This window comes from Phyllobates terribilis, unplaced genomic scaffold (genome assembly GCF_046119375.1).
Source record: "Phyllobates terribilis strain yellow unplaced genomic scaffold, ASM4611937v1 Scaffold_10__3_contigs__length_209671492, whole genome shotgun sequence".
In the NCBI taxonomy this organism is placed as follows: domain Eukaryota; kingdom Metazoa; phylum Chordata; class Amphibia; order Anura; family Dendrobatidae; genus Phyllobates; species Phyllobates terribilis.
The window spans coordinates 67,587,000-67,614,131 of record NW_027362770.1 but is presented as its reverse complement, the minus strand read 5'-3'; the positions used below and the strand labels follow the sequence as shown (position 1 = coordinate 67,614,131).

The 27,132-nt window shown below is 46.5% G+C and overlaps 1 protein-coding gene across 3 annotated transcripts in view; it reads left to right on the top strand.

Annotated features, from left to right (window-relative positions):
* Positions 1 to 27,132, top strand: part of LOC141164392 (A disintegrin and metalloproteinase with thrombospondin motifs 2-like) — an 837,082-nt gene that overhangs the window by 457,059 nt on the left and 352,891 nt on the right. For all 3 annotated transcript variants that reach the window (XM_073649565.1, XM_073649564.1, XM_073649563.1), the window contains exon 9: positions 161 to 293. In XM_073649565.1, the coding sequence (XP_073505666.1) occupies positions 161 to 293 (133 nt within the window). The remainder of the gene's footprint in view (positions 1 to 160; positions 294 to 27,132) is intronic.

The following is a 27,132-nucleotide window of genomic DNA, read 5'->3' as shown; positions in this document are numbered from 1 at the left end:
ATCGGTAACGGTTGGACCACTATGGGTAACCTATTCTGAGCATTACCCATCAGTGTTAGTCCTGGAGAACTCTTTTACAGCAGTGTACATAATAATTTATTACAAATAATACAATTGTCCTTTTACGATAGTGATATTGGGTATGTCTTTTTTTCCCCAGTTCTTATGATTGCCTGCGTGATGATCCATTTGCACATGACTGGCCTTCACTTCCTCAGCTGCCTGGGATTCATTATTCTATGAATGAGCAATGCCGTTTTGACTTTGGTATTGGTTACATGATGTGTACAGCTGTAAGTACTTTCGATATGAGCTTTTTTTTTTTTAAAGTATTTTAATTGTACAAAAGTATAAAAAGACAGACTGTAAGCCAGACAGGGTGAAAAGTTCTAAAGGCGTAGTCTAAGGCCGCATATAGACGTCTGTTTTTTCTTTGCGTAGAAGAAAATTAGACCAATAATTCTAATCAGACTTTGATCGGAGTGTTAGGTTGTCATCTGGTTTTCTCATACGTATAGAAATGTAAAAAAAAAATTCTACACCTTCTCCATTCTGACAGTCCGTGAAAATCAGACCACTTTGGATGTTATCTGAGTGCAGTCCAAGGTTTTTCATGGACATATTGACTTGCATTGCTGATTTTTTTTCGACTCTTGGGTCAAAATCAGACATGTCTCCGATATTTTCCACAGAACACTTGGTCTGAAGAAAAAAATCGGACATGTCCCCATAGAATATCAGAATATCATTGGTATGAGTTCTATCCATGAAAAACACAGATGGCACTTGCATGTGAAAATCTGACTTGATAATGATGCCTCAATGGAAAACTAACGCTACAAAAGTTGCCAGGACTAAAATAGATGCAAATTCTAAAAGACCGTTTTTATTAAATAGAGTAAAATACATGTATAAATCCAACATGAGAGACACAAAGATAAATGGTGGGTGAGCCACAAGATTGTCACATAAGGTGCAAATACTGCATACTGTAATGTAGACATAAAGAGGACGACGCACCCGACGCACGTTTCACAAATACTTCATCATTTATCTTTGTCATTTTATCTCCTTTATCTTAGTGTTTGTCATGTTGAATATATGCTTAGTTTTTATTAATTAGGTTATAAATCAGATTTTGGTATTTTCATCTGCTTTAGCCCTATACAAGAATGTACAATGCCTTCAAAAAGTATTCATACCAAGTGTACTTTTCCACATTTTCTCACCTTACACCCACAAACATATATGTACGGTACTTTATTGGGATTCAATGTGATATACCAACACAAGTAAATACAACTTTATTATTTCATCAGTAAAAGGTAGGCAATAACATCTAATACAAACAGATGATTAGTAGATAGAATGTCCCTTGATTGATTATGCACTTTTTCACTTTATTTGCATTTATCACTGGAGTCACTTTGATTCAAGAGTTCACTATTATGAGATTTATCTCTATACATTACCATGCAGAGCTCTATTGTGATGGATTTCACACACACCGCCTTATACATTGTTGTCCTCCTTTTTTGAAGATACTATGCGATCCAGCTTGTGTGCATGCTTGTGATGTGATGCGTTCCAGAGCATTGCCTACGACGCCTATTATGTGACGCGTGCGGGTTATTGACATCACAGGGGATTTCCCCTGGACCCACACATCACATGGGCAGCCAGGCGGTGATGCAATTTTCGGCGCTCGCGCTATTCACGCATGCGCCGTTAATCATGCTGAAGTTACATAGACCTGCTGTGCCATTATACAGAGTAGCACAGATACACAATAGGTCACAGCCCCCCCGAGGAAGCCCACGCCAAATGCACTTTGGGGCTGCGGTCTGGGGTCCCATAGGGGAAACCATGGGTAAGAATGTGTAACCTGGATATTTAGATTACATGGTGTAATGGGTCTGGGAGGTGGAACCTCTGAGCAACTATACAAAGGGGCAGTCCTTGTAAGGAAGCTGGTGGCTCCCAGGGAAGGCGGGCAGGTAGTCACGGCAAGTGACAGGGACAGTCTCTGGGTAGAAGGGGCAGGAAGTCACGGCAAGTGACAGGGACAGTCTCTTGACAGGCGGATGGGCACGGCAAGTGACAGCAGGGAAAGAGTCTCTAGACGGGCAGGTGGTCACGGCAAGTGACAGCAGGGAAGAGTCTCTAGATAGGCTATCAGGCAGGTAGCAGGTGAGCGCTCCCAGGTGAGCGGGCAAGAGTCTCTGGACAGGCAGGTGGTCACGGCAAGTGACAGCAGGGAAGAGTCTCTAGATAGGCTATCAGGCAGGTAGCAGGTGAGCGCTCCCAGGTAAGCGGGCAAGAGTCTCTGGACAGGCAGGTGGTCACGGCAAGTGACGGCAGAGCCTCCAGGTAGGCTAGCAGGCAGGTAGCAGGTGAGCGCTCCCAGGTGAGCGGGCAAGAGTCTCTGGACAGGCAGGTGGTAACAGCAAGTGACGGCTAAGCCTCCAGGTAGGCTAGCAGGTAGGTAGCAGATAAGCGCTCCCAGATGAGCGAGTAAGAGTCTCTGGACAGGCAGGCAGGTATCAGGCAGGTATCTGGCAGGTACTTCCTGGTCCGCAGGCGGACTGATCCATAGACAGACTGGCAGGTGCTGGTAGGCAGACTGTCGAACCACAGGATAGCAAGCAGGTAAGCAGATATCAGGCAGGTATCAGGCAGGTATCAAGCAGGAATCTGGCAGGTGACTGGCAGGTAACTGGTAACGGGACCTGAGGGCTGAAGCAGAGTTGAAAGGCTTTGCAACAACATTGCTCGGGCACCTCCATTTTGGAGGAGGTGCCTTATATATGGTGAGGTCCTCCGGCCATTGGCTGGGGACTCCTTAGGACGATGTGCGCGGCCCCTTTAAGAGAGGGGGAGCGCGCGCCCTAAGCACAGAGGCCGGGAAGCAGCGCGCGCTGCCAGCAGAGCGGGAGGAAGACCCCGGGCACGGAGCGGAGAGGTGAGGGGAACGGCGTCCCTGCCTAACAGGAGGCAGGGACGCCGACGCTACAGTACCCCCCCCTTTAGGCCCCCCCTTTTTTAGGCCAGACAGAAATTTATCAAGGATGAGCGGGGCATGGATGTTCTCCCGCGCGCTGCTTCCCGGCCTCCGTGCTTAGGGCGCGCGCTGCCAGCAGAGCGGGTGGAAGACGCCGGGCACGGAGCGGTAAGGGGAACAGCGTCCCTGCCTAGCAGGAGGCAGGGACGCCGACGCTACAGTACCCCCCCCTTTAGGCCCCCCCTTTTTTAGGCCAGACAGAAATTTATCAAGGATGAGCGGGGCATGGATGTTCTCCCAGGGCTCCCATGTTCTCTCCTCAGGACCAAACCCCTTCCAATCCACTAGAAAAAGGTTCTTCCTCTTACCCTTTTTGTGGCCAGAATGTTATCTTCCTCAAACTCGTTTTCAGCGGAAACCGGAGGAGGAGGCTTACCTGTAGACTTGGAAAAAGAGTTAAGTATCACGGGTTTGAGTAGAGATACATGGAAGGAGTTAGGAATCCGCAAATTGGCCGGGAGTTTCAATTTATAGGCCACCGAGTTGATTTGTTTGATAACTTCCAGTGAGCCGATGAACCGAGGCCCTAACTTGTAGGAAGGAATCTTGAGCCGGACATATTTGAACGAGAGACAGACCTTATCTCCAGGACGGAATTGTGGTGGATCCAGACGTCTCTTGTCAGCCTGTTTTTTCATCCGCTCGGATGACTGAAGAAGTGCGGATCTGGTACTTTCCCAAATGGAGGAAAATTCGTTAACGAGAGATTCCGCAGCCGCATTGTCCACCGAGGCGGAGACGGGAAACGGGATCCGAGGATGCTGACCGAAGACTACAAAAAACGGGGATTTGGAGGAAGATTCGCTCTCGTGATTATTGTAAGAAAATTCGGCCCATGGTAAAAGGTCCACCCAGTCGGAATGGTGAGCATTAAAAAAGTGCCGGAGGTAACTGGCTAAAATTTGGTTGATCCGTTCTACTTGGCCATTGGACTGTGGGTGATAAGCAGAAGAAAAGTCCAAGGTGACCCCCAGCAGTTTACACATGGCTCGCCAAAAACGAGAGGTGAACTGAACCCCTCGGTCGGATACGATGTGGAGAGGAAGACCATGAAGACGGAAGACATGATGGATAAAGTCTTTAGCTAACTCTGATGCAGACGGGAGGCCCGGCAGGGGAATAAAGTGAGCCATTTTGGAAAAGCGGTCAGCGACCATCCATATGACCGTACAACCGGCAGAGACAGGGAGGTCCGTTATAAAGTCCATAGCTATATGCTGCCATGGGGCAGCAGGTACAGAAAGAGGAAGGAGACGGCCGGCTGGCAGATGTCTCGGAACCTTGTTGCGGGCGCAGGACACACAGGCTGAAACAAAGGCTATTACGTCCTTGTGAAGGGTAGGCCACCAGTAATGCCGGGAGATAAGCTGGAGGGTCTTTTTCTGACCAGCGTGGCCAGCTAGCTTGGACGAGTGTCACCAGTGTAGAACCTTCTCACGATCAGGAACAGTTACGAACGTCTTACCGGGTGGAAGACGATTTCGATTCACGGGGGCCACCTACATTACTTTGGCAGGGTCGATGATATGTTTAGGCTCCTCCTCAAGATCAGAGACCAAAAAGGATCGGGATAAGGCATCAGCTTTGATGTTTTTGTCAGCCGGGCGAAAATGAAGAATGAAATTAAAGCGGGCGAAGAACAAGGACCACCGGGCTTGGCGCGGGTGAAGTCTCTGGGCACTCTGGAGGTAAGCCAAGTTCTCGTGGTCCGTGTAAATTATTACCGGGTGAAGAGCCCCCTCGAGCAGGTAATGCCACTCCTCCAGTGCCAGCTTAATGGCCAACAATTATCGGTCTCCTATAGAATAATTGCGCTCAGAAGAGGAGAAGAGTTTGGAGAAGAAGCCGCAAGTTACCATTCTTCCGGAAGACAACTTTTGGGTAAGTACTGCTCCGGCTCCGGAGGAGGAAGCGTCGACTTCTAGAAAGAATTGTTTGTTGCCGTTCGGACGATGCAGCACAGGGGCGGAGGAAAAAGCTCGTTTTAAGGAAAGGAAGGCCTCCTCTGCTTCGGGCGGCCATTCTCTGGGATTAGCGCCCTTACGGGTGAGCGCAGAGATAGGGGCAGTCCGGGAAGAGAAGTGCGGAATGAAGAGGCAGTAGTAGTTGGCGAAGCCCAGGAACCGCTGAATAGCCTTCAACCCCTCTGGTCGGGGCCACTTCTCGATGGCAGACAGTTTCTCAGGGTCCATTTGTAGGCCGGTCTGAGAAATTATGTAGCCCAGAAACGGAAGCGAGGACTGCTCAAAGAGGCACTTCTCATATTTAGCGTAGAGGTGGTTCTGCCTGAGCCTGAGCAGGACCTGACGAACGTCCCTCCGGTGAGTGAGAAGATCCGGAGAGAAGACCAAGATGTCGTCCAGGTACACCACCACGCAGGAGTAGTGAAGGTCACGGAAGATGTCATTGACCAATTCTTGAAAGACGGCGGGAGCGTTACAGAGACCGAAGGGCATTACAAGATATTCATAGTGGCCATCCCGGGTGTTGAATGCCGTCTTCCATTCATCCCCCTGACGGATACGGACCAGATTATACGCCCCACGGAGGTCCAGCTTGATGAAGATTCTAGCCCCCCTCAGACGGTCAAATAATTCAGGAATGAGCGGAAGGGGGTATTTATTCTTCACTGTGATCTGGTTAAGGCCTCTATAGTCTATACAGGGACGGAGTGAGCCGTCCTTCTTTTTGACGAAGAAGAAGCCTGCTCCCGCCGGGGAGGTAGATTTCCGGATAAATCCCCGGGCCAGATTCTCCTCAATATATTCAGACATGGACCGGGTCTCGGCAGCGGACAAAGGGTAAATACGCCCACGGGGAGGAGTAGCGCCGGGCATCAGGTCAATTGGGCAGTCGTATGGTCTATGAGGGGGTAATGTCTCTGCTTCTCTTTTATTAAAGACGTCCGCAAAAGACCAATAGGGAGCCGGTAGGCCGGGTAGATTGGCTGGGGTAGGAGAAGGACGAGCAGGATGAATGGGAACTAAACAAGTCTTATGGCAGTCCTGTCCCCAGCGAAGAACTTCTCCGGTCTGCCAATCAAGCACGGGTGCGTGTTTCTGGAGCCAAGGTAGGCCTAGCAAGAGGACGTGAGAGAGTCCAGGCAGAACATGGAAGCAGATGCTCTCAGAGTGCAGCATTCCCACCTGCAGAGTTATGGATTCAGTGATGAGTTGGATGGGATGTGGTAAGAGGCCCCCATCCACGGCGGCGACAGATAAGGGTACAGCCAGAGGTTTGGTGGGAATGCGGTATTTCTCTACCAGGGACTGAGAAATGAGATTTCCGGCAGCTCCAGAGTCAAGTTGAGCCAGTTCAAAATAACGGTTCTCCCCGCAGATGATAGAGACCGACAGCATTAGAGATGGAGAGGGTTTATTTCTGTCTAGGGTGACCTCTCTGAGCGATCCTAGACACAGGCATTTCCCGACCTCTCCGGGCAGGAACGGATCCGGTGCTCCTTACTGCCACAGTAGAAGCAGCTCCCCTCGGCACGGCGTAATTCTTGACGGGTCTTGACCATCTTGGTCTGGTCAACCTGCATAGGCTCGGGTGAGTGCGCCGGAGGAGTAACGGAGGAAGTGACGGATCTCTGGAAGGTAGGGGCAAGGCGTGGAAACCTCCTCTCACGGGTGACCTCTTTGGTGCTCTCCTGGAACCGGATGTCAATCCGGGTGGCAAGTGTAATTAAGTCGTCGAGAGTGGTAGGAATGTCCCGACCGGCGAGTTCATCTTTAATATGGCCGGACAGACCCTCCCAGAAGACGGACACCAGGGCGTCATTATCCCAGGCAAGCTCCGAAGCAAGGGTACGGAACCGTATGGCATATTAGCCCACGGTGAGACTTCCTTGGCGGAAGCGTAGCAGAGATGAGGCGGATGAGGTCCTCCGTCCTGGTTCGTCGAAGAGCTTCCGGAAAGCCGAGTGACAGGCTGGCAGATTGGACGCCAGGGGGTCTCCTCTCTCCCATAGAGGATTTAGCCAAGCCAGCGCCTCCCCCGTGAGATGGGACATGATGAAGGCTACTTGGCTCGGTCGGTGGAAAACTGGTGTGCCAACAGTTCGAAGTGCAGAGTGCACAGGTTAATGAAGCCCCGTGCCTGACCGGGATCTCCGCCAAAACGAGGCGGGGTACCGGGAACAGATGCCATGGAATTGATGGGCAGCGGTGCTGCCGGGGTAGGAGTCGTGCGACTGGAAGCCGGTCCCGAAGATGTAGTCAGTGTGTCCAGACGGTAGTTAACACTACGCAGGTGGCTCAGGATGGACTCCTGTTGGGACCTCTGATGGGACACTTCATGGCATAGGTCCGAGAGTGAGGGAGCTTGGGTGCCACCGGGTTCCATGGCCCGAGCAAGCTGTAACGGGTCTGGGAGGTGGAACCTCTGAGCAACTATACAAAGGGGCAGTCCTTGTAAGGAAGCGGGTGGCTCCCAGGGAAGGCGGGCAGGTAGTCACGGCAAGTGACAGGGACAGTCTCTGGGTAGAAGGGGCAGGAAGTCACGGCAAGTGACAGGGACAGTCTCTTGACAGGCGGATGGTCACGGCAAGTGACAGCAGGGAAAGAGTCTCTAGACGGGCAGGTGGTCATGGCAAGTGACAGCAGGGAAGAGTCTCTAGATAGGCTAGCAGGCAGGTAGCAGGTGAGCGCTCCCAGGTGAGCGGGCAAGAGTCTCTGGACAGGCAGGTGGTCACGGCAAGTGACGGCAGGGCCTCCAGGTAGGCTAGCAGGCAGGTAGCAGGTGAGCGCTCCCAGGTGAGCGGGCAAGAGTCTCTGGACAGGCAGGTGGTCACGGCACGTGACGGCAGAGCCTCCAGGTAGGCTAGCAGGCAGATAGCAGGTGAGCGCTCCCAGGTGAGCGGGCAAGAGTCTCTAGACAGGCAGGTGGTCACAGCGAGTGACGGCTAAGCCTCCAGGTAGGCTAGCAGGTAGATAGCAGATAAGCGCTCCCAGGTGAGCGAGTAAGAGTCTCTGGACAGGCAGGCAGGTATCTGGCAGGTACTTCCTGGTCCGCAGGCGGACTGATCCATAGACAGACTGGCAGGTGCTGGTAGGCAGACTGTCGAACCACAGGATAGCAAGCAGGTAAGCAGATATCAGGCAGGTATCAAGCAGGAATCTGGCAGGTGACTGGCAGGTAACTGGTAACGGGACCTGAGGGCTGAAGCAGAGTTGAAAGGCTTTGCAACAACATTGCTCGGGCACCTCCATTTTGGAGGAGGTGCCTTATATATGGTGAGGTCCTCCGGCCATTGGCCGGGGACTCCTTAGGACGACGCGCGCGGCCCCTTTAAGAGAGGGGGAGCGCGCACGCGCCCTAAGCACAGGGGCCAGGAAGCAGCGCGCGCCGCCAGCAGAGCGGGAGGAAGAAGCCAGGCACGGAACGGAGAGGTGAGGGGAACGGCGTCCCTGCCTAGCAGGAGGCAGGGACGCCGACGTTACACATGGTTGTTGTATAGACACACTAAATTACTCCGTTATGCTACCATGCAGAAGTCAAGGAGGGTTTTACTTAGTGTCTTTTACTACCGATGCGTTGGTATTATGAATTCAGTTGTACTATATATATACTTTATATATGCCAACAATTATCCATGCACTAGCACTTTCAGTTGACTCACTGCCCCTGTCCTTATTGTTACAGTTGTGCTCAAAAGTTTACATACCCCAGCAGATTTTTTCCTTTCTTGGCCTTGTTTCAGTAAATACAAATGATAACAAAAAAACTTTTTCTCCACTCATGGTTATTGGTTGGGTGAAGCCATTTATTATTAAACTACTGTGTTTCTCCTTTTAAATCTTAATGAAAAACAAAAACATCCAAATGACCCTGGTCAAAAGTTCACATACCCTGGTGATTTTGGCCTGAAACCATGCACAGAATGTGACACAAATTCCTGTGACCTGTTTGCTTGTAATCAGTGTGTGTGCATAAAAGCTGAGTGAGTTTCTAGGATCCAGACAGACGCTTGCATCTTTCTTCCAGCCACTGATGTTTCTGGATTGTGAGTCATGGGGAAAGCTAAAGGATTGTCAACAAATCTACGGGAACAGGTAGTTGAACTGTATAACACAGGAAAGGGATACAAAAAATATCCAAGGAATTGATAATGCCAGTCAGCAGCATTCAAACTGTGATTAACAAATAGAAAATCAGTGGCTCTGTGAAAACCAAACCACGGGCAGGTAGACCAGCAAAAATTTTGGCCACAGCTGCCAGGAAAATTGTTCGGTATGCAAAGAAAAACACACAAATAACATCAGCTGAAATTCAAGACTCTCTGAAAACTAGCCGTGTGGCTGTTTCAAAATGCACAATAAGGAGGCACTTGAAGAACAATGGGCTGCATGGTCGAGTCGCAAGAAGAAAGCCATTACTGCGCAAATGCCATGAAGTATCTAGTCTACAATATGCCAAACAGCACAGACAAGCCTCAAAACTTCTGGAGCAAGGTAATTTGGAGTGATGAGACCAAAATGTAACTTTCTGGCCACAACCATAAACTTTACATTTGGAGAGGTCAACAAGGCCTATGATGAAAGGAACACCATTCCTACAGTAAAGCACAAAGGTGGACTGCTGATGTTATGGGGATGTGTGAGCTGCAAAGGCACATGAAACTTGGCAAAAGTTTAAGGAAAGATGAATGCATTACGTTTTCAGCAAATACTGAAGGCAAATTTGCACTCATCAGCCCGGAAGCTGCGCATGGGACGTACTTGGACATTCCAACATGACAACGATCCAAAACACAAGGCCAAGTCGACCTGTCATTGGCTACAGCAGAACAAAGTGAAGGTTCTGGAGTGGCGATCCTCAGTCTCCTGACCTCAATATCATTGAGCCACTCTGGGGAGATCTCAAGCATGCAGTTCATGCTAGACAGCCCAGGAACTTACAGGAACTGGAGGCTTTTTACCAAGAAGAATGGGCAGCTTTACCATCTGAGAAAGTAAAGAACCTCATCCACATCCACCACAAAAGACTTCAAGCTGTCATTGATGTTAGAGGGGGCAATACACGGTATTAAGAACTGGGGTATGTGAACTTTTGATCAGGGTCATTTGGATGTTTTTGGTTGTCATTAAGATTTAAAAAGAGAAAACATAGTAGTTTGACAATAAATGGCTTCACCCAACCAATAACCATGAGTGGAGAAAAAGTTTTTTTGTTATCATTCATATTCAATGAAACCAGGCCAAGAAAGGAAAAATTCTGCCGAGGTATGTAAACTTTTGAGCACAACTGTATCTGTGGACCCCATACCCTGTATACTTGAGTCTATCTACTAATCATCTTGTCCTTATATTTGTATTACATGTGATTGCATACCCTTTACTGATGAAATAATAAAGTTGTATTTACTTTTATTGCTGTGCTACTTGGCTCTTTTGTTTCTAGTATAATATTCCTTATTTTGAGTGCGTAGTCGAGTCATTAGGACTGGTTCTTCAGGCATATGGACCTTTATGTGACACACGTGTAAACACATAATGTTTTCTATTCTGATGATTTTATTTCAACAAAGTAGCATGTATCTGTGAAGTATAAAGGAAATGATACATGGGTTTCTAATTATCTTAAAAATATAAATCTGAAAATTGTGACGTGCATTTGTATTCAGCCCCCGAGTGAATACTTTGTAGGACCACCTTTTGCTCCAATTCCTGCTGAAAGTCTTTTGGGGTTTGTCTCTATCAGCTTTGCACATGTGGGGGCTGACATTTTTGCTCATTGTTCTCTGCAATCTATCTCTAGCTAGTGAGATCTCCTGCTACTTACAACTAGTGTTGAGCCACCCCCGTAGTGTTCGAGTTCGGTTCGTCGAACACCCTTGTGTTCGCCGAACTGTTCGTCGAACACCTTCGAACACCGTTAAAACCAATGGCAGGCAAACAAAAACACATATAAACACATAGAAAACACCTTCAAAGGTGTCCAAAAGCTGACAAACTGCTCAGAAGACATAACTAACACATGGAAAAGTGACAAGTACATATAGTCATGCGAAAAGAAAAGAGGTGGAGGAGTAAACGGAGGGGGAGACACAGATATAGGCATGTCATGCCCTTCTAAAATCCAAAAAGTGAGAAGCCGACACGGCCAGTCGGTTTCTGCCCGTGCCACCTCCGTGTCGCCGGGTTTGTGCCAGAGCCACGGTGGACCCTGACGGCCAGCCCCCCTCTCCCAATACTGGTGCCTGTCCGCTGGTGGGTCGAACGAGCCCCCCTGTGGTGGAGGCAGGTCTAAGCTTTTTAATTTAAATTGTCTCTCTAATTTTAATGAATACACTTTAAATCCTTTTACAAGGATCTATTGGAGGGCAAGTCTCATGCCAACAGCCGCGTAATTCCAGCTCCATTAGCATCCACTAAAGCTGCTGCAGTTAAAAAGCTTTTATAAGGATCGAGCTCGGCGGTCCACCGCAAAGCGTCCTACCGCCAGTCCCAGCCCCGATGCCTTGGGGTGCCTCCTGATGCTCTTCACTGAGTATCCCGGGGTCCCGAAGCATTTCCTTTGAAAAAATTAAGTGTCCAAACTACAGGTGGTGTAGCTTGCTTAAAAGCTGGGATAATCCGCTGACTAGCAGACACTACTACTAGGCACAAAGTATTTCCTGGGCTAGATGCAGTTAAAAATTTGTAATTAGATACTCTCGTTGGATGCTGAGAAAACATTCCATAGAGTCTCCTGGCACGCCATATATTATTCTCTTAAAAAGCTTGGGGTAGGGGTCTAGGGGTCCCTTTTATAGCCAAAATCACGGCCCTGTATCGCAATACGTCACCTAGGCTGAAGATAAATGGAACTGTAGCACCCTGAGGGCTCGGTTGCTACAGAGGTATTGCACCTCACCCAGAGGTGTGATATCTCACTCTCAGGTAAGGATGGAGTGTGGATCAGGACCCCGACACCTGCATGCATTACACCACATTGCCGTGGGGCAGAGCGACCAATATGCCCCTGAGATGGGCAAGACAGTCCCTGTCCCTGGATGGAGTGGGGGGAGGGAACACTGAGGAAGCGGAACCCTGTAGTGCAGGAGCAGGGAGGAAGCAGTTCCTGGGTGCATTGAGAAGGAAGTATGAAAGGTGGGCACCATCTTAGTTCAGTGCAGAGAAGTCTGAGCAGAAGTGACAGGGAGCAGGGGCTCTGCATGAGCTCTGCTCCGGAGGCGGGCCTAGTAACAGAGGCCCAGGCCTGGAAGAGGGAGAAGGAAGGAAGAGGAGCGGAGAAGGCTCCAGGAACGAGGAACGAAGGGATCCCAGGGGTGCGGACGGGCGAGTTGCCACCGCACGCCCGAATCCACCTGCGTGGAGGGGTCAGGCCAAAGGGGGAGACCGGTCCCCGAAACTAGTGGAGGCGGGAAACGACCCTCAGCTAGAAACCGGAGGCTGTGACATTTTATGTGGCGCAGCGCCTCGCTACACCCGCTAGGAAGGCACCACACAGGGTCAGGGAAACTGGCGCCAAGTTTACCAAGAGGAGGCCCGAGGCAGCCGGACAGAAGCGTTGGTAAGAAAGGCCAGACAAAGGAGACACAAAGGGGGTCCTGTGAAGCGCTCCAAAGTTATCTGGGAGTTGTGTGAGCCCCTCACCTGGTGAGCACAGTACGACGTGGGCAGCCGTTACCTGCAGAAGTGGTCTGGATAATAAGAACTGTGAGTAAAGGCCCTGGACTGTATCACTGACTCCGTGTCGTTACTGCTGCTGCCCTGCACCATCACCCCATCCTCCGCATACACTGCCCTGAGGCTATACTCCTCCCTTGGGGAGTTATACTACGCTCTGCTGCACCCACAACACCAGCCTGAGCGGTCTGCCCTGCAGCGGCGGTTCACTCTGACCGCAATCCATGGGTGGCGTAGTCGGACATTTGAACATCAAAACCATATAAATAGTTCCGCCACTGGTTTGACCACCCTGAGCCACGGAACCGGGTCGCTGCCACTGAGACTACAACCACCAGCATCCACCAAAAAGGGTCCGGCTCCGGGTGTCCCAAGGCCCAGGGGGCGCGTCATAACATTTTCATCACCTTTCATAATCACCTCTGTCCCCTCTCTTATACATCCTAGTGACGGAGCACCTGCTCTCAATTCGCCATAACCCCAATATTAGGTGGATTGAGGTGGGAGGCACCGAGTACAAGTGCTCTCTATTTGCTGCTGATGTCCTAGTATATATCACTCAATCACATATATCCATCCCTGCTGTTATGGCTGAATTAGATCACTTTGTTACATGGTCAAATTTTAAAATCATTGCAGCGAAGTCTGAGGCCCTCGATGTCTCCCTCCCCAAATCCGTACAGGATTCCATCCAGTCCAACTTTCCCTTTGCCTGGCCCTCACAGGGTATCAAATACTTAGGAATTCCTATTCATAGAGACCTCTCCCATCTATGTTATCTTAATTTTGGGCCCTTTATTGAACAACTCCATACAGACCACGGTTGGCAAGTTAGAACTGTAAGATTCACTACGTGAACCACTGGTGTTTTGTGGAAAAGCACATGTACACTGTGTTCCAAATTATTATGCAAAAAGTGTTTAGGAGTGATAAGGGAAGAATTTGTTTGTTTGTCAGTTAAACTCATTGATGGTGATGTGTGTCAGGGCTCTTTATATCACTGTAAGCAATTGCAGACACCTGTGCTTATTAGTTTGGCAGGTGTGTCCAATGAAAGGCAAGACTACTTAAGAAGGCTGTCTCACATTATTAAGCAGCCTACATTTTCTGCCAAAATAGGAAAGAAAAAGGATGTGTCGGCTGCTGAGAAGCAACAAATTGTGGAGTGTTTAGGTCAAGGCATGACTACAATCAACATTGTGCGATGATCAGGATGAAGTGTCTTGGCAATCAAGAAGTATGTAGCTGATTCACAGTACACACGTGTGCGTGCTGATAAGGGCAAATTGAGGACTCTTTCCTACAGGCAATTACATCAGGTTAAAAGAGCAGCAGCAAAAAAGCCTTGTCATAGCAGCAGACAAGTTTTTGAAGCTGCTGGTGCCTCCAACGTCCCCCGAAAAACAAGATGCAGGGTCCTTCAGAGGTTTGTAGCTGTGCTTAAGCCATCCTGTCGACCTCCTCTATCCACTGCACAAAAGCAGAAACAGCTCCAGTGGGCCAAACAATACATGAAGACTGACTTCAAAACTGTTTTGTTCACGGATGAGTGCCGTGCAACGCTCGATGGTCCAGATGGATGGAGTTGAGGATGGCTGGTTGATGGACACCCCACGCAAACACGGCTACAGCGCCAACAAGGAGGAGGTGGAGTAATGTTTTGGGCTGGAATCATGGGGAGAGAGATTGTCGGCCCCTTTAGGATCCCTGAAGGGGTAAAGATGAACTCCATAATGTATGTGGAGTTTCTCAAACAGCACTTCCTGCCATGGTTCAAGAAGAAGAACCGTGTATTCCACAGCAAGATCATTTTCATGCATGATAATGCACCGTCTCATGCTGCACATAACACATCTGCATCTCTGGCTGATATGGGCATAAAAGGGGACAAACTTATGGTGTGACCCCCATGCTCCCCTGACCTCTACCCCATTCAGAACCTCTGGAGCATCATCAAAAGGAGTGTCTATGATGGCGGGAGGCAGTTCACATCTAAGCAACAGCTCTGGGAGGGTATTCTGTCCTCATGCAAAACAATTGAAGCAGAAACAATCCAAAACCTGACAAATTCAATGGACGAGAGAGTTCAGAAGCTCCTTTCGAACAAGGGGTCCTATGTGCAAATGTAACATCACCTAGAATAAAGTTTTGAGTTGAAAACTGTTTGATTTCAGTTTCTAATAACCTGCTAATGCTTATAATTTCAAAAATGACCATTTTTTTGTTCTTTATTAAAATGAAAAGGTTGATCGAAGAGTGTGGGGGATCTAAGAGTGTGGCAACCCAGTAGTCAGGATTACTACGAATTCTGACAATCTGAGGGTCATGTTGCAGGTAGTGCAGCAAGAAGGCACTCATGTGTCTTGCACATCTAGGAGCCCCAAAATTATTTTCCGGGCTAGATGCAGCTAAAAATTATTATTAATTTTAAATCTGGTGGAGCTTAGTATAGATGGCCTAATAGAATCAGTACTGCACACTGCTACAAAGCCTAAATTATTTTCCAGCCAAGATACAGATAAACATGATTAGTAATTTTAAATCTGGTGGAGCTTAGAATAGATGGCCTAATAGAATCAGTACTGCACACTGCTACAAAGCCCAAATTATTTTCCAGCCAAGATACAGATAAACATGATTAGTAATTTTAAATCTGGTGGAGCTTAGTATAGATGGCCTAATAGAATCAGTACTGCACACTGCTACAAAGCCCAAATTATTTTCCAGCCAAGATACAGATAAACATGATTAGTAATTTGAAAGCTTAAAACGGTTGGTGAGGTGATTTTAACCAATCATCAAGCTTTTACTCTCCCCAGGATGACACACGGGTAGAAAAGTAGTTTCGGATCCATGATTTGTTCATCTTTATGAACGTGAGTCTGTCTACATTATCAGTGGAGAGCCGCGTGCGCTTATCTGTCAGCACACCACCAGCAGCGCTGAACACACGTTCAGACAGAACGCTGGCTGCAGGGCATGACAAGATCTCCAAGGCGTAAGTGGCGAGCTCCGGTCATTTATCCAGATTGGAAGCCCAAAAAGAGCAAGGGTCCAGTGACACAGTCATGGCTTCAATGTTTACTTGGAGATACTCCTGTACCATCGTCTCTAGGCGTTGACTATGTGTCAGACTTCTTGTCTCCTGTGGCCTTGCAAAGGATGGGCTAAAAAAGTGGTGAAATGATTCCGCAAAATTGATGTTACCAGCAGATACTGTGTTTCTGCTACGGTTTGAGTGCTGAACACTCGACGGTCCCACGGTTGGCAAGTTGGAACTGTGAGATTCACTACGTGCACCACTGGTGTTTTGTGGAAAAGCACATGTAAGATTCTGCAACAGTCTCTGCTGATACTCCTGCATGCGTGCATCCCTTTCTATGGCAGGAATAATTTCTGAAAATTTTCTTTTGTACCGGGGATATAACAGTGTGGCAACCCAGTAGTCAGGATTATTTCTAATTCTCACAATTCGAGGGTCATGTTGCAGGTAGTGCAGCAAGAAGGCACTCATGTGTCTTGCGCATCCAGGAGCACCAAGTCCCTGTTGTGTTGGTGGCGAGGTAACAATAATGCTTCCTTCCTCTGTCCTCTCCCCCCAACCTCGCACAACAGAAATGTGATCAAGGTCTCCCTCATCTGATGAGTCTTCCATCAGTTCGTCCTCCACTTCTTCCTGGGCTCCGGCACCTTCCTCACTAGTTTGGCTGCTACCATGCGCCCTGGTAAAGCCATCTCCCCCACCCTCACATGCCTGCCGCCTTGGTGCTGCCGACCGTCTGGACCTTGCAGATGTTAGCCCTTCCGCATACAACTCCTCCTCCTCTACTTCCTCCACCTCCTCTTGTGCCACCACCTGACTCCGAATTCTGTTTAACATGTGCTCCAGCATGTAAATCACCGGAATAGTCATGCTGATAATGGCATCGTCAGCAGTAAACATCTTCGTCGCCATTTCAAAACTGTGCAGAAGGGTGTATAGGTCCCTGATCTGAGACCACTCCTCCAGCGTGATTTGCCCCACCTCTGGATCTCGTTGGCCCAGGCTATACGTCAGAACGTATTGCACCAGGGCTTGTCGGTGCTGCCACAGTCGCTGCAACATGTGCAGAGTAGAATTCCACAGGGTAGGCACATCGCATTTTAGCCGGTGAAGTGGCAGGCCCAACGACTTCTGTAGAGATGTAAGTCGCTGAGCTGCGGGATGCGAACAGCGGAAGTGAGCACACAGCGACCATGCCCTCTGCAGAAGGCCATCAAGTCCGGGATAGTGGGCTAAAAATTGCTGGACAACCAGGTTCAACATGTGAGCCATACAAGGCACGTGTGTGACATTGCCCCGGCGAAAGACCGCACACAGGTTGGCAGCATTGTCGCACACGGCCTTCCCTGGTTTCAGGTCCAGTGGAGACAACCATTCATGAAATTGGTTCTCCAGAGCTGACCACAACTCCTCAGCTGTGTGACTCACATTTCCCAGACATTTCAAAGTAAAAAGCGCCTGATGACGTTGAGCCCTGCTGCCAGCATAGTAAGGAGGTGTGCAGGATCCCTTCTGCGCAGTCAGAAAGCTTGTGGCATGACCAGACAGGCTTTAGGTGCAGGTGAAGGACCGAGAGGAGGTTGAGGAGGCAGAAGCAGTGGAGGAACTTTGAGATAAAGAGGATTGACGCACAACTCGTGGGGACGGCAAGACTTGGACAGCAGCCCCTTGTCCTGCTGTCACCATAGTTACCCAGTGCCCAGTCAGCGACATGTAATGCCCCTGTCCATGCCTACTCGTCCAAGTGTCTGTGGTGAACTGCACCCTGTCACACACAGAGTTTCTCAAAGAAGCTGCGATGTTGTGTGCGACATGCTGGTGGAGCGCAGGCACACCTTTCTTTGAGAAGTAGTGCCGACTGGACATCTGGTACTGGGGCACTGCGACGGACATAAGGTCTCGAAAATCCTCTGTGTCCACCAGGCGGAAAGGCAGCATTTCTGTAGCCAAGAGCTTGCAGATGGTGAAATTCAACCTCTTAGCTTTCTCATGGCTAGGAGGAAATGGTCTTTTACTTGTCCACATCTGAGGGACCGAGGGCAGGGCTGTTGTGCTTAGACGGGGTTGATAAGAGTGTCCCCGGCAAACTGCCGGTCTGTGAGGAAGATGCAGGCGGACATGTTAGGTTGCCTTGATCCAAACGTGGTGCTATCGATGTCGGACAGCGCTCAACACCAGCTGGTGTTACCACCTCCAAAGAAAATGATGACCTGCCAATCACGCTGGCTGTTGCGGGTAAAGAGGTGGCAGGTTTGCGTCCCAAAACAGGTGTGACTGCTGTCCCCCCAGTCACAGAGGATGAAGAGGCCGCGGATGCACAAGATGTGGCAGACGGTGGCTGACCCGGCCGGCTAGGCCGCATTGTAGCACAGTGAGCTTCCCACTGCAACTTATGCTTCATGTCCATGTGCCTGTTCATGCATGAAGTACTCAAACTATGTATTTTTGGCCTCTACTTAGCTTTTGCTGACAAATGTTACAGATAACACGAGTTGGGTCATCTTTATCGATCTGAAAAAATGCCCAGGCTATGCAAGGCTTAGCACCCATGCGACCTGAAGAGCCACCACAACTTGTGGTCAGAGGCATAGTTGTGTTTGAGGATGCAGTTGTTGACGTGCTTCCAGTACTATGTCTCTGTCCAGTAAGGCGCAACCTGACCTCGTCGTCACTAGCATCCTCCTCAACCTCCTCTGCTGACCTCATCTCTTGGCTGACTGTGGGTTGACAGTAAGTGGGATCTCCAACCTCATCATCATCACCCTGTGTGTTATCACACCCGTCGTCTTCAGAGCCAACCTGTTCCTGCCCTGACAAAAAACTAAAGTTGTCGCTCCAATCAGGTATTTGAGTCTCATCATCATCTTCCTCATTGTCTCCACCAACCGGAGTTACAGTTTGGGAATGAGGGTCTACATTATGGTCAGAACCTTCTGCTTCTGGTCCTGGATCCGACTCATAAAGATTCTGGGCATCAGTGCAGATCATTTCCTCCTCTGGATTCACAGAAGCTCTGGAGCCGACCTCTGATTCCCAGGCTATAGTATGAGAATACATCTCTGCAGACTCAACCATCTGTTCTACCCCATACTCAGACAGGCAGCTGGAGATTTGGGAGCTGTGAGGAAGCAAGTGCGATTGGGGTGACACCTCTGAGGACTGGAGTATTTGTGATGTTGAAGTTGAGGTGGAGGAGAGCACACTTAAAGGAGCACTTGATATCCGTTGAAGCACCTGCTGTTTTTGTGCCTCATCTGGAATTTGTAGCGATTGGCCTGGCCGTAAGAAAGGGATCTTATCACATTGTCCGCTAAAAGAAGTAGACATTTTAGTGTGGCTGGAAGATGGTCTTTCTTCTGCAGATGTTACTGTTGCTTTAACACCTACCCCACGGACACCACCTTTTTTCCCCTTCCCAACACGCCTATTCCCCTTTCCACCAGCAGCAGGCCTTTTTCCACTCATTTTGTTGGTTTACTTATTCACAACTCTGGAGGAGTTTGCACAAAAAAACAATGGATGGGAACCGAGCAGAACTGAGTGGCCAAACTGTGGTATTAGGCCAAAAGTATTGGCTAGGTTAGATGCAGATAAAAATGATATTGAATTTGCAACCTGATGGAGGTCAGTATAGATGGACTAATAGAACAAGTCCCACACACTAATAGAAGCCCAAATATTTTTTCAGAGCTAGATGCAGATAAAAATTATATTCAATTTGCAACCTGATGGAGGTCAGTATAGATGGACTAATAGAACAAGTCCCACACACTGCTAGAAGCCCAAATATTTTTTCAGAGCTAGATGCAGAAAAAAATTATATTCAATTTGCAACCTGATGGAGCTCAGTATAGATGGACTAATAGACCAAGTCCCACACACTGCTAGAAGCCCAAATATTTTTTCAGAGCTAGATGCTGAAACAAATTATATTCAATTTGCAACCCGATGGAGGTCAGTATAGATGGACTAATAGACCAAGTCCCACACACTGCTAGAAGCCCAAATATTTTTTCAGAGCTAGATGCAGAAAAAAATTATATTGAATTTGCAACCTGATGGAGGTCAGTATAGATGGACTAATAGAACAAGTCCCACACACTGCCAGAAGCTGAAATATTTTTTCAGAGCTAGATGCAGATAAAAATTATTTTTAATTTGCAACCTGATGGAGGTCAGTATAGATGGACTAATAGACCAAGTCCCACACACTGCTAGAAGCCCAAATATTTTTTCAGAGCTAGATGCAGAAAAAAATTATTTTTAATTTGCCACCTGATGGAGGTCAGTATAGATGGACTAATAGAACAAGTCCCACACACTGCTAGAAGCCCAAATATTTTTTCAGAGCTAGATGCAGATAAAAAATATTTTTAATTTGCAACCTGATGGAGGTCAGTATAGATGGACTAATAGACCAAGTCCCACACACTGCTAGAAGCCCAAATATTTTTTCAGAGCTAGATGCAGAAAAAAATTATTTTTAATTTGCCACCTGATGGAGGTCAGTATAGATGGACTAATAGAACAAGTCCCACACACTGCTAGAAGCCCAAATATTTTTTCAGAGCTAGATGCAGATAAAAAATATTTTTAATTTGCAACCTGATGGAGGTCAGTATAGATGGACTAATAGACCAAGTCCCACACACTGCTGGAAGGCCAAATATTTTTTCAGAGCTAGATGCAGAAAAAAATTATATTGAATTTGCAACCTGATGGAGGTCAGTATAGATGGACTAATAGAACAAGTCCCACACACTGCTGGAAGCCCAAATATTTTTTCTGAGCTAGATGCAGAAAAAAATTATTTTTAATTTGCAACCTGATGGAGGTCAGTATAGATGGACTAATAGACCAAGTCCCACACACTGCTAGAAGCCCAAATATTTTTTCAGAGCTAGATGCAGAAAAAAATTATATTCAATTTGCAACCTGGTGGAGGTTAGTATAGATGGAGTAATAGAATGATGCTATGCCCAAAAGGTTTTACTTCACTAGGTGCAGTAAAAAATTGGTATTCTATACACAGGTGGTGTAGCTTGCAACACAGATAGGCTACTCCACTGACTAACACACACTGCAAGAGGCCAGAAAGGATTAGCTTTGCTAGATTTAGCCAAATGCTGTGAAAAAAACTTGCACAGCACTGGCACAGACCTGCCTGGCAAAAACTGATAGGAACTGATGTAACTTAGTCCTGAAAAGGACTGCAATTACAGTTAGTCTTTACTCCCAACCTATCTATTTAAGAGCACAGACCTGCCTGATAAAAGTCGTAGGAAATGCTGTAACCTAGTCCTTAAAAGGACTGCAATCACAACTTTTCCCTACTCCCAAGTTATCTGTAGATTTGTGCGAAAATTGGCTTGAAATTAACAAGGTATAGCGCACACGGCAACAGCGGTGCCGTCTAACACGCAGCTGCAGCAGTGAGAAAATGGTGGCGAAGGGGAAAATGGCTGGGTCTTATAGGGCAAGGACATGTGACATACACTGCCAATGACACATGCCCTTGCTTGTGTGAAAAAAAGCAGTTCGCTCCGTGTGTGCTCTGCTGATAGGCTGACAGATTGCACCTCCCCACTGTAAATGCGGGAAAGAGAAAAAAAAATGGAGATCTTCATTATTCCTGCAGAGATCCATCCCCTGCCCCTCCCCCCGCCCCGCTGTACACTCAAACTGCGTATTAACATTAATTTTCAGCATTACTGAGAAAAAATCCAGTTATGATTTTGGTGCACGAACAGTTATCGAACATAGCCTCGAACAGCCAAATTTTTTTCAAATCGTTCGTGTTCGCCGAACGGCTCGAACACCGCCCAAAACAGCTCGAATTCGAGATTGGCGAACAGTTCGAGTCGAACACCGCTCATCTCTACTTACAACCAGTCTTTATAGTCTAGAATATGTTTGGATGAATAGGAATAACAAACATAATAGAGATTTATTAGGTAAATCTCTCACCCTACATCAGCTTTGTGAAAATTAAGGATAAATTCACTTTTAAACTTATACACAGAAATATTGTTATATTACAGTACCAGAGGAGTTTGTTCCTCATGAATGTCAAATTATATTTTGGGTAAGTTCCCATGATGCGTTTTGGAGAGTTTTTGATGGTGTGTTTTTGTTTGATATCCACAACCTATCAATTTCTCTAGCCCGTATGCTGAGTTTTATGTGCGGATTTTCCCCATAGAATTGCTTAAGAATAAGAACTAAATAAGATGCAATAAATGCGCAGATAAAAAACATCTTCACTTTCTGCAGAAATGCACTAAAAATGCATGTAATCCGCAGATGACTTTTTTAAAAAAGTGTTGTCAAAGCTAAATACCAAAAAGTATAAAAACAAAGCAGCTTTGTTTAACCCCTTCACGACCAGGCCATTTTCCGTTTTTGTTTTCTCCTCCCCTTCTTCCAATAACTTTTTTTTTATATTTTTCCATCAATATGGCCATTTGAGGGCTTGTTTTTTGTGGGACGAGTTGTACTTTTGAGTGACATCATTCATTCCACCATCTAGTGTACTGCAAAACTGGAAAAAATTCTAAGTGCTTTTAAATTGCAAAAAAAGTGCAATTTCACAATAGTTTTTTTATTTACTATGTTAACTATCTTGTAAAACAATAGGATTCCCCAGGCCAGTACGAATGCGCAGAACACAAACATGTATAGTGGGGTTTTTTTTTAAGTGGTGAAAAATTTTTGGGGAAATTTGCAAGAAAAAAATCTTTTGGCTTTTGTCCAAGACCCGGAATGTTTTCATTTTTGAGATCTAGGGCTGGGTGAGGGCTTATTTTTTACCCCCTGAACACATGTTTTTACTGATACCATTTTCGAGTAAATACAATGTTTTTATCACTTTTTATTGTATTTTGCTCCAATGTTGCGGTGGCCAAAACAGCATAATTCTGGCGTTTTGATTTTTTTTTTCCATTACAACGTTAACCAATCAGATTAATTTATTTTATATTTTGATAGATCGGACATTTCTGAATGCAGTGATACCAAATCTGTGTATTTTTTTATAGTTTTATTTTTAATGGGGCAAAAGGGGGTTGATTTGAACTTGTGTTTCTTTTCATTTTTTTTCCATATCCTAAAAACTTTTTTTTTCACTTTTTACTGGATTTAATAGTCCCCTTAAGGGACTTGAAGCTGCGATCATCCGATCACTTGTGCTATAGTAGCTGTGCATGAACTTTCATAGGAGAATTGTAATGACAGGCTAGGGGGGGGTTTCTGCAGACCCTCGGCTGTCATGTCAACCCTTCACCGCCGATGGGAGCGTGGACCAATGCGTAGTACTGTCGGCATGTGGTAAATGCTGCTGCCAGAGATTGACAGTGGGATTTAACAGGTTATCACTTGTGAGCCTTCATCAAAGTCAGGGAGCCAGCATAAGACATGCCGGTATATGACATACCAATGCGTCATATGTCGGTATGGGGTTAAAATTTGAAAGACCCAAAAGAGACAAAAAACGCAGGGTCAAAAACAAAATAAAACCACAATAAAAAAAACGCAAGTGACCTTATTTACATAGGGCAGAAATGATGCAGAATATTTGCAACATAAAAACTCATCAAATACTCATTGTTCACCTAAACTCTCTTGGGGCCACCCTTTAGTGACCGAGCTAATTTTGACCTTAATGATTAGGCCAAATTTTAGAAATCTGACCAGATATAAAAAAAAAGAAAAAAAAATTACCTAAGAGGTGACATGGAGCAATGATTTACTAATTATTGGCTTTTGATCACTGTGATAGAGTCTATCAAAGTGATCAAGTCAGGAACCAGTAGAAAAATTCCCTGCTGTTGCCAGGTGCTGGGCGGCAGATCTCGGCGGGCGCACTGCGCATGTGCCCTCCATTTTTTTTCAAGAAGAGGAAGCGGAGGGCCGGGGGGTGGCGGAGGTGCAGAGAGGGGCTTGGGGACATCAGTTTTCTCTTCTAACATATATATCATGTCAGAAGAGAGAGAGAAATAATTTTAAAAGTGGAAAGACCGGCCTTGATCATGTTTTCCTAGGAGGTTTTCGGACTCTGAGGGGCGCTGTTCCCTTATTCCTAAGGAATAAGGCCGTTTAAATGCTTAACAGCAGTTGTTAAGGGGTTCAATTAACATGCATTTATTATTTTTGCTTCATCAACAAATGATCACCCTATACTGAAGCATGGTCACGAGGCATCTATGAGAGATGTTTTTGAAATACAGATAAGCAGATCACAGAGATCTGCCAGTTAAAATTGATGATCAGCTGATATTCTGCAGCTTTTGGCTTTCTCTTAAGGCCATGTTCACAGGTTCAGTATTTGGTCAGTATTTTACATCAGTATTTGTAAGCCAAAACCAGGTGAGGAACAGTCAGACGAAAAGTATAATAGAAACACGTCACCACTTCTGTATTTATCACCCACTCCTGGTTTTCTCTTACAAATACTGAGGTAAAATACTGACCAAATACTGAGCGTGTGAATGTGGCCTTAATAATAAAAATTGAGTCTGCTAGACATTCTTGAAGCTATTTATTGAATCTGCTGTTTTAATAAGGATTTGGTGGCCTTCAGAAATTAGGCATATTTGTATTATAATCTGCATGAATAAAATTGGGGACTCACCATTTGGAGTAGTTTTCTATTCAAAAACACCCTTAATCATTACCGCTTGAAATATCCAGAGACATTGAAATCTCCTCCAGAAGGTTCTCGGCTAGGCAGTTTCTTTTCAGTGTACCTTTCCTGGTAAATCTTTTCAGAATAGTGGCAATTCTATTATTGCTCAAGAATAGTTTTTAGTTTTGTTTTAATTTTGTTTCCTAATCCTTGAAATAAAAATGTATACTATATGGACAAAAATATTGGGAAACCAACGTATTACACCTACTGAGCCTTTTATGTCAGCCCAATCCAAATTCATAAGCATTACCATGAAGAGATTACCCCTTTGTAGCTAAAACAGCTTCTGGAAAAGTTTTCTACAAGATTTTGTCCATGGGAACTTTTGCCAAGTAACCCTTTTCCTGCTAGGGATGTATCTGACATATTTTTGCATGGTGGCATCTCTGTAACTAATGGCCTATGAGATACATCCTGGCTAGTAATGGCCATATCTCCACCTGGATCCATCTACAGTAGAAAGCTAGGGCTTATTTTAAAGCTTAGAGTCTTGGCAGTAGTCTTGACCCAGCTTGAGAAATCGAAGGTTAAAGTGAGAACTGCATGTGTCTAAAGCTCCCACTTCTGACTTTCCCTTTAAGGGCTCATGCACACGACCATATTTTTGGTCCGAGTGTTGGGTTGTTAAAAAAAATGGATCGCACTAAGACCAATGTTATTCAATGAGGAGGTGCAGAGGAACCATTTTTTTCACTGACCGAATCCGTGTATGAAAAAATTGCAGCATGCACTAGATTCTTCCGTAAATCGGAGGAGACTCACCCATTCAAGTCTGTGGGTGCGCAAAGAAAAATTAGATGCCATACACAGCCACAGTATATCATCTGATTATTACAGATACATTGCAATTCTGTAACATAGGAAACTGTAAATGGTCCTGTAAATGATTAACAGGTGCTGCTGTAAAAAAAAATGGATTGTACATGGATGACAAGTAAGAAAAAAATTGTTCCACTTTTCTGCATTTTTTGATATGCTCATGTGAACCTACCTTAATCCATGATATCTGAGGCTAGATCATGATGACAGCCACAATGCAGACTGGGTTTTAAAATAAGCCCTAGATTTGTGTTGTAGCTGTGATCCAGACAGAGATACAGCCTATTAAAATGCAGTTGGACATCACTGTGAAAAAGTGAGAAAATATAAATAAACCATACGTGTTTGGTATCGCAGAATACAGAGTCATAATTTAAAATAAGCATCATTTAAAAAAAGCCAGAATTTCTGTAAGACAAGCAAAACCCCAAAACTATATCAATAAAAACTACAGTTCGTCATGCAAGAAATAAGCTCTAGCACAGCTGCATCAACAAACAATTTAAAGGTCCTTACAGTAAGGTGACATAAAAATTATATTTTTATATATAAATTAACAAATTGGCATCAATGTGTCTCACTTTGTCTGTAATGACCCAAACTATTAAATTAGTATGCTGCCTAGTGAATACCATAAAAAAATACACACACACAAACAAAATTTATGTTTTTTTTGCAATCATTTCTTATCAAAGATTAAGTAAAAGGCAATAAAAAAGTCACATATACCCCAAAATGCTATCTTCAAAAAATAAGTCCTCATACTGCTCCTCATACAGAAAAGTAAAAAGTTCATGTCCACCAGAATATGGCAACGCAAAAATATTACATAGTATTTTTATTGTGCAAACAGTAAAACATTAAAAATATACATAGAAATTTGGTATCACATTAATCCCACCAAGGACAACTTCTGAAAGGAGCTTGTATGTTCTCCCCGTGTTTGCGTGGGTTTCCTCTGGGTTCTCCGGTTTCCTCCCACACTCTAAAGACATACTAATAGGAAATCTAGATTGTGAGCCCCAATGGGGACAGTGATGATGATGTCTGTAAAGAGATGTGGAAATGATTGGCACTGTGTAAGCGAGTGAAATAAATAAATCATGCTGACCCACAGACTATAGTTGATATTTGCAGACAAATTGATTTGCATGGAAGTTATTCAGTGTGAATCTAATGTTCCTTATTATGTTCTGGGGCCGCTCAATAGCATGATAAACATGGGGTGAAGAGAAATCTCACCTTGGCACTTACTGGGTCCTTCAGCCTGCCGTCTGGTGTTATGAACTTGAACGGGTCTGGGAGGCGGAACCTCTGAGCTACTATACAAGGGGGCAGTCCTTGTAAGGGAGCGGGTGGCGACCAGGGAAGACGGGCAGGAGGTCACAGCAGGTGACCGGGACAGTCTCTGAGTGAACGGGCTGGAGGTCACGGCAAGTGACCGGGGCAGTCTCTGGATGAACGGGCTGATGGTCACGGCAAGTGACCGGGGCAGTCTCTGAATGAACGGGCAGATGGTCACGGCAAGTGACCGGGGCAGTCTCTAGGTAAAGGGTTGGTACGACCTGTGGCGGCTGATGATAGACGTGAGCTCCCAGGTGAGCAGGCGAGAGTCTCTGGATGAACGGGTGGTAACAGCATGTGACGGCGGAGCCTCCAGGAAGACCAACAGACAGGCGGCAGATGAGCGCTCCCAGGTGAGCGGGCAGAAGTCTCTGGACAGGCGGGTGGTCACAGCACGTGACGGCAGAGCCTCCAGGTAGGCTAGCAGACAGGCAGCAGATGAGCGCTCCCAGGTGAGCGAGCAGGAGTCACTGGACAGGCAGGTGGTCACAGCACGTGACGGCGGAGCCTCCAGGTAGACTAGCAGGCAGGTAGCAGGTGTGTG